The sequence below is a fragment of the Cervus canadensis genome, chromosome 13 (assembly GCF_019320065.1).
Source record: "Cervus canadensis isolate Bull #8, Minnesota chromosome 13, ASM1932006v1, whole genome shotgun sequence".
Lineage (NCBI taxonomy): Eukaryota > Metazoa > Chordata > Mammalia > Artiodactyla > Cervidae > Cervus > Cervus canadensis.
Window position 1 is genome coordinate 34,070,272 of NC_057398.1, and position 8,012 is coordinate 34,078,283.

The following is an 8,012-nucleotide window of genomic DNA, read 5'->3' on the forward strand; positions in this document are numbered from 1 at the left end:
CAGAAGGCCCACCATGCATTGCATTATTCCACTGGAAACCTTACTTCTCACAGTTTCCTCTGTGGGAGGTGTTATTACCCCGACTTTACCAATAGCAACAAAGTGAGGCCTTGTGTATTATGGATCAAATTTCAGTCCACGGTAAGGATGTGAAACCCTTGAGTGCTGACTGGACTATGTCGTTTTGTGTAAGGATGCGAACATCCATAGATTTTCACAGCCTCAGGGCTCTGGAGCCAAGCCCCCTGCACAAACTGAGACACAACCATGTAAGTTCACACAGTTCATCGGACTTTAAATACAGGTCTTTCTGACTCCAAGTGGTTTTTTCTCTCACCAGTTGGAATGTTATGGGCGAATTAGGAATAAAGACACCTGGTTTGATCCATGCTTGTCTGGAGAGGAGAGTATAAGATTTGCATGTCAAATACACATGCACGTTTGAAAAGAGTTCAAACTCAAGATGTTAGATTTCATGCCAGAGGTAGGATTTCTGTGGGTAAAATATATGAAGAATGAGCCCCAGAACAATTCAAGAAAAAGTATTTAAATGATTATCGCCATTTACCTTCTAATAATGAAGAATGAAGTATAATAGGTAGTCTTATGAAATAAATATAGTTAAATTAAATAAATTAGTTAAATAAATATAGTATAAATAAATAATAGATAGTCTTATTAAATAAATTATGTGGGGGAATTAGACATAGGTTGCTAGGCCAGCATTTTACTGATTTTAGAACTTTGCAGATGACTTGACATCAACTAACCTACCTACTCTTGTCCCCCTTTGGAGGGCTGTGTCACCTGCGGACACAGAGACTCAGCTGGTGATGCTGCAGACCCCATGGTCCAGATCCAGCAGAAGCAGCAGCCAAGTGACTCTGAAGAAGGACCTGCACTGCCTCTCCAGACCTGCTGGACTGCTCCTCCTCCCTGTGATTCTCTCTGAACCCTTGCAGCTTAAGTGACCAAGAAGCTGTCCTTGAATGTTAAGGCTTTCCCTTCTTGATTTTTTAGCAGACATCATTTTCCTGAAGCAGACATTGTATATAGACTCTTTCACTCCTCTTTTTTCCCAATGTATTTAAACTGTCGAATAGACTCTTTTTCTAGTTTATTAGCTGTCCTTTAATGAGACTGGATGGCCTCTAAAGAGGTATGTATACAGCCAAGCTTCATTTCAGGTGTCACCCCAAATAAATTGTAATTAGGAGTATGGCAAGAAAAAACCCAAACGTTAGCCTCATTGGTTTTGTTCTATTGTTAGGTGAATCATTTCCTCCCCCACCAGTAGAGACTTGAAGAAATCCCCCCTGGAGGTCATGTACCTCTCCTGACAGTCTCCATAACCGTGTTGCCCTCTCCTCGTCTTCACACGGTAACACGTGCCTCCACAGTTAAGCTCCAACATTCCAGAGTTCTCACAACACAGGTCACTCCAGCATTTACCAGTATGAAAACATATTGCTCATTGGTATCCTGGAAATTCCTAGTTTTTAGGGTTGAACTTTGATGTTCATTCTTGTAGATGCTTTTCCTTTTTGATTTTCTGCCTTCCATTGAAATCCTGGAAGTCTTTTTAAACATAGATCAGCTTGGGCTTCCCTGGTGGCTCAGTGGTAAAGAATTCACCTGCCAGTGCAGGAGACACGGGTTTGATCCCTGATCCAGGAAGATCCCATATGCTGTGGAGCGGCTAAGCTCATGTGCCACAGCTATTGAGCCTGTGCCCTAGAGCCCGGGAGCCACAGCTACTGAAGTCCACAGGCCCTAGAGCCTGTGCTGCACACCAAGAGAAGCCAGCGCAGTGAGAAGCGCGTGCACCGCAGCTGGAGAGTAGCCCCCACTCACCACGACTAGGGAAGAGCCCATGCCACAACCAAGACCCAACACAGCCATGAGTAAATAAATACATTAAAAAAAAAAATAGATCAGCTTACAGTGGGCTTATTCCTTGAAGGGTGTAAATTAGCTTTTGCATGTGTAATGTTAAAAACAGAAGAGCTTCTAGCTTAACCAGCTTCTGACTCATCTCCTTTTACATTTTTAAATAATGATTGTGAACGTTTTTAAAGTTATGTAAGTTCTTATGCGCGTGTGTTTAAATGTTGTCCTATCAAAACTAACAATTCACTCTTTTTTAACCAATTTAAGGTCCCTCCATCCCTGCCAGAAGTCTGATGGCCACTGTCTTCTGTTTGCCCCTAAATAAAGGGGAGTGTTGCCCTTAAGTAGGGGTGAGGGGTTGCTGGGAGGACCCTCCCAGCGAGGGTGCCAAGTCTGCCACAAATCAGGGCTTCCTGGGCCCTCTGTAGTCATTCTCCTGAGTACCACATGAGTTGTTCACTTGATAAGTGAGCCCTCTTCCTAGAGAGTTGATGATTCCTTCTCAAACCTGAAATGGTGTGCAATTCACACCCGTGCAGGTCAGAACCAGGAATAGAAGAAAATGAAGACCCCAGTAACCTTTCCTCGTTTAAATAACACGCAACAAATTAACTTACTTTTCTTCTTTTGTTGTTGTGTGTTTTAGGAAAATGCTTCTTCCTTTCAAGTTTTATAGCTTTTTATAAAATGCATCCTGATCATAATCAGGAGAACTGACCTTTCTATCCACGATGCTGCTGGACCCTGACCTGAGACTGAAGCCCACAGCTTAGATTTACTTTCTAAAGTAGAACAGTTAGCCCTTGGTATCTGCAGGGGGTTGGTTCCAGGACACCCTGCAGATACTAAAATCCGTGGACACTTAACTCCCTTCTATAACAGGAAGGTTCGCCAGCCCTCTGTACCCGTGGGTTCTGCATCCAGAGTTCTCTACCCTCCCCAATTCTTCCCACCTCAATCACAGGGGCTGACTGTAGTTTCCAGAAGGTACTTCTTTCTCCAACTGTCAGAATCACTTTGAAACAATGACTGTGACTTTTCTAGAATTTTCTCACTTGAAGCTGTTCCATGCCCATATTCCTGTCTTAGGCTTAGAGAACTCTTCTGTTCTGCTCCATCTTGATTGTTAAATGATCTCTGAAGCCCTCATTGCTTTGGTCAAGTTGTGTGATATTTTTGCCCTTGGTGAAAAATCAATTTTTAAACAGTGAACCAGCCTGGATATTGTCATGGATAGAATCATTGCAGCCTTCTATGCTGATGACCATTTAAACCTGTTTAAATCAGAAATGACACGGAGCAGTCAGAGGACCATTCTGCATCTCCGTAAGCACTTTTTAAACATGATCTTCTCTAGTACAAGCCCTCTTTTAGATTTCTTTCTGGATGTTTGTTTTATTGACAGTTAACTATTTCTTTGCCTTACTATACATTTAGGCTCAACTTAAAATTGGTGCTTGTTATAAGCAGATCTGTAAAACCAGTTATAGTTTTGGTGTTTTGGTAAATAGCTGAGCTGGTGTATTTAGAAATGACCATGATGCTTCTGCTTCTGGGGATGAGCAAAGAAGGCTCAACAGTGCCAGCTTCTCCCCACCACCGGGGCTCCACCCAACTGTAAACCAACGTTCAAGTTTAGTAACTTTTTGTATTGATGCCTATAGAAACCGGTAATAAAAATGTGTACTACAGGTTTCCATGTTTACATGAATGTTACCAAAAGGCTGTGTTTTCTTGGATAAGAGGTCAGAATTTATGAACAACAGATGCTGTGTGAATGGAATCATTTTACAATTAAGTGCAACTTCATCATAACTCAAAAGGTAAATTTAATCCAAATGGAAATTTTGTATCAGCTAAGTTTATCTTTGTGTGGATTTCCCTGTTTTTAATGGTTATTAATATTTTAATCAGGTATCTTTTTTAAACAAAAACAATAAACAGTGTACATGTAAAACTTGAGAAATTTTTTGCACTGCATGAATAAACCTTTGCCCCGATACATAAATCACTTATATCACTGAGAAGTATTTATCATTGAAAAGTATTTCCTGAGATTGAGACACACTGCAGGGTGCTCACTTTAGGGTCATTCTGCACCCATGTCTGTGTCATCACTGCGTCCAAGCTCCTTCTCAATGACAGCATGGCACTCAGTCCTCCCTTAAGAACTGGGCTTTCACTATCTCCTGGAGTTTGCTCAAACTCATGTCCATCGAGTCAGTGATGCCATCCAACCATCTCATCCTCTGTCACCCACTTCCCCTCCTGCTGTCAATCTTTCGCAGCATCAGGGTCTTTTCCGGTGAGTCGGCTGTTTGCGTCAGTGAGTCGGCTGTTTGCATCAGGTAGCCAAAGTATTGGTGCTTCATCTTCAGCATCAGTCTTTCCAATGAATATTCAGGGTTGATTTCCTTTAGGGTTGACTGGTTTGATCTCCTTGCTGTCCAAGGGACTCTCAAGAGTCTTCTCCAGCACTGCAGTTCAAAAACATGGGTTCTTTGGCACTCAGTCTTCTTGATGGTCCAACTCTCACATCCATACATGACTACTGGAAAGCCATAGCTTTCACTACATGGACTTGGAGCAAAGTGATGTCTCTGCTTTTTAATACACTATCAAGGTTTGTCATAGCTTTCCTTCCAAGGAGCACGTATCTTAATTTCATGGCTGTAGTCACTGTCCGCAGTGTTTTGGAGCCCAATAAAAGAAAATCCCTCACTGCTTCCACTTTTTCCCCTTCTACTTGCCGTGAAGTGATGAGACTAAATGACATGATCTTAGTTTTTTGAATGTTGAGCTTTAAGCCAGCTTTTTCACTCTCCTCTTTCATCCTTATCAAGAGGCTCTTTAGTTTCTCTTCACTTTCTGCCATTAGAGTGGTATCATCTGCATATCGGGGGTTGTTGATCTTTCTCCCAGCAATCTTGGTTCCAGCTTGTGATTCATTGAGCCCAGCATTTCACATGATGTACTCTGCATATAAGTTAAATAAGCAGGGTGACAATATTACAGCCTTGACATTCTCCTTTCCCAATTTTGAACCAGTCTGTTGTTCCATGTCCAGTTCTAACTGTTGCTTTTTGACAGGTTCTCAGCAGACAGGTAAGGTGGTTTGGTAGTCCTATCTCTAATAATTTTTCATAATTTGTTGTGATCCACACAGTCAAAGGCTTTAGCATAGGCAGTGAAGCAGAAGTAGATGTTTTTCTGGAATCCCTTTGCTTCCTCTTTCATCCAACAGGTGTTGGCAATTTGATCTCTGGTTCCTCTATTTTTTCTGAATCCAGCTTGTACATCTGGAAGTTCTTGGTTCACATACTGCTGACACCTAGCTTGAAAGACTTTGAGCATTACCTTGCTAGCATGTGAAATGAATGCAATTGTATTTTAATGCCTAATTTATAAAATTTAGCTATCAAAGTTACTCTTTCAGATTCTGTAGCGTGAACCTGTGTTTCACAAAATCTGACTGTGGAACCTGGCAGCAACAGTCTCAGAATTAAAATATGAATCTGGATCCTGAAGCCAACAGGATTCGTTAAACATCACCCCTTTCAAACCACCTGCACCTCCAGTCACGAGAAAACAACCCAGGAAGGGAAGAGAGCTCAGTGTTGATGGAGTGTGTGCTCTGCCCACAGGGACTGTTCTAGTGCTTCCCTGTGAATTATCTCATTTAATGTTCGCAACCATTCATGAAATATGTAGTGTCACTGCTCACATTTGATGGAGAAGAACACGGGGGTGGTGGGGGTTGGATGACCTGCTTGAGGGCTCACAGCTGTGTGGTCACAGGGACCTGACTCCAGAGCCCTGGCAGTAAGAGCAGTCACCGTGTGTCTGTCACAAAACAGGAGGGGTTTCGGGTTCTACTGCAATAATGAAATCCACCCTGACCTCTTCCTGGCATCATAAATGTTTTGTAGCCTGTGGTGCTAGAGTCCTGTGTTAGGGGATTGAATTCAGTTGAACTTCAGCATCAAGCGATGCTACAGCATCCTCCCAGCCAGCATGGTCTGAGATGACACATCCATCCTTCAAGTTGAAAACAACCTGCCATACTGATATGTTCTTGATGCCTTAAATAAGGAAAGGGAAGATTTATCAGACCTTCATTCTAAAGAGATACTGGAAGACTGTTGACAAGATCAGTACCGATTATGTGGCTATTTGGCACAGACCTGACCCTTCATTCCTTGTGAGTTGGGGGTGTGGTTGGCAGAGCAGAGAATGGGAACCCCAGTTTCCGAGGAGAAGCACTCCTGCCATGGGCATCGGCCATTCAGTTCTCATGCTCCGTACTCTATACAGAGATGAGCTACATCACTATATTAAGAGGATATAACGTATTAAGAGGATAAGTTAGTATCTGCACACACACACATGGTTTTAAAATTTTAGTAAATCAGGCTATTTCTTCCATTCCACAATTTAAATCCCACCTCCACTTTCTTCTCTAAAGAACAGATTATGAAGGTATTTTTTCCAGTATTGTTATCCTTGAGCTCACAGCAACTGAGATCGAACAGATTTCAGTGTTCAGAGATTAAAGTTTTCACCTGTTCAATACTCAGGCCAGCTAAGGAGAGGGGATTTGAGCGTGTGGACATTTTCCATCAGAAACTAAGGAGAATTCAGATGGTTTCCATCCTTGTCCTTCAGCATCCTTCACTGTAGAGCTTTTTCCAAGCTTAGATACGGATTTTTTTTAAAGTAATAACTTACATTGTTATTTGTAAGGGTTGAGAGGACATCATTGCTAAGATAATGTAGTTTAAATGATTTGCAGTTTTACTATTTTAAGTAAAATTTACAGTTATGACTTTTTCTTCTTAGTATTTGCTTCTGTTCATTTAATCATTTACTTTTAAACTTTTGGATAACTCTTTAAGGATTAATTGATAGAAAGAAAAAAATATAGGGGCTTCCCTGGTGGCTCAGTGGTAAAGAATCCACCTGCCAATGCAGGGGACATGGGGTTGATCCCTGATCCAGGAAGATCCCTGATACCACGGAGAAGCTAAGGCTGTGAGCCACAATCACTGAACCTGTGCTCTGGAGCCCAGGAGCCGCAACTGAAGCCTGAGTGCCCCAGAGTCCGTGCTCTGCAACAAGAGAAGCCACCGCAATGACAAGCCTGTGCAGCACAACTAGAGAGGAACCCCGCTCACGTCAACTAGAGAAAAGCCTGCACGGCAACGGAGATCCAGAACAGCCAAAAATAAAGAAAATTATTTTAAAAAAGAAAAAGTACAGATTTTCAGGGTACTTTTTTTGTTTGTTTGTTTTTCAGGATATGTTTTTAAATAAAACAACCACTCATAATATCTGCAAAACATAGAGGATTTATTTTCCAAATAATAATGAACAGCGTTTAGCTTGCCTAGTTTTTCATCTATACTGCTTTCAAATCAAGCATTTTTATTTTACATTTTCTCAGGTGGTCGTCTTGGAGGTGACTAGTAGATGGTCATTTTGCTTCAGACACAGTATTTCCAGAAGCATTCAGAGGAAAGTCCACGTTTCTTAGATTGCTTCCTGATTCTGGACAAAAGGTCACTCAGGAAAAGCTTAGGATCTTGCCCAGAGAAAGCCTGAAATTAAAAAAGTAGGTTATCAGTTAATTGAGTACTACACACACACACACACACACACACACACACAAGAACCTTACTCAGGAACAGGACCTTTAAAAGGGCTGTCTTGCTGTTTCATGGGATAGAGTTGCAGTTAGCACCCTGCATGTAGACTCTGAAAGGTCTCCTTGTGCCCGACCTGTGGTCCATCCAGTCTATTTAGCCTTGTGATTGCCTTGAATTTTCCTAAACCTTCATTGACCTGTTTCTATTTCATCTCTCAGTAACATGTTCTGCACATTTAATGTCTTCTGTGTAAATCAGGTCTTTTATTTGTCTTGAAATTAACTTTAATCATGGACCTTTAGTTTTCTTTTTACTCTAGGATTTTATGAGCATCTCTACTAATTACCTTTATGATTTTAGAGTCTTTCACCATAATCTTTCTATTCAGAAGAATATAAATATCCAAATGATAACTTTTAATGTAATAGAAGCCACACCCTCCCCTTCTATGTGGTCTACCCCACCTGGGAACCTCAG

At 41.5% G+C, this 8,012-nt stretch overlaps 1 protein-coding gene across 11 annotated transcripts in view; it reads left to right on the plus strand.

The window, feature by feature from the left end:
- Positions 1-3,881, plus strand: part of PER3 (period circadian regulator 3) — a 71,165-nt gene extending 67,284 nt beyond the window's left edge. For 5 of the 11 annotated variants that reach the window (XM_043484848.1, XM_043484849.1, XM_043484851.1 and 2 more), the window contains one exon: positions 797-3,879. In XM_043484848.1, coding sequence (XP_043340783.1) covers positions 797-952 — 156 coding nt within the window. In that variant the 3' untranslated portion in view covers positions 953-3,879. Of the gene's footprint in view, positions 1-193; positions 270-796 lie in introns of all 11 variants that reach the window. The other 6 variants (XM_043484853.1, XM_043484861.1, XM_043484863.1 and 3 more) reach the window with 3 other exon arrangements.
- The last annotated feature ends 4,131 nt before the right edge of the window (positions 3,882-8,012 follow it).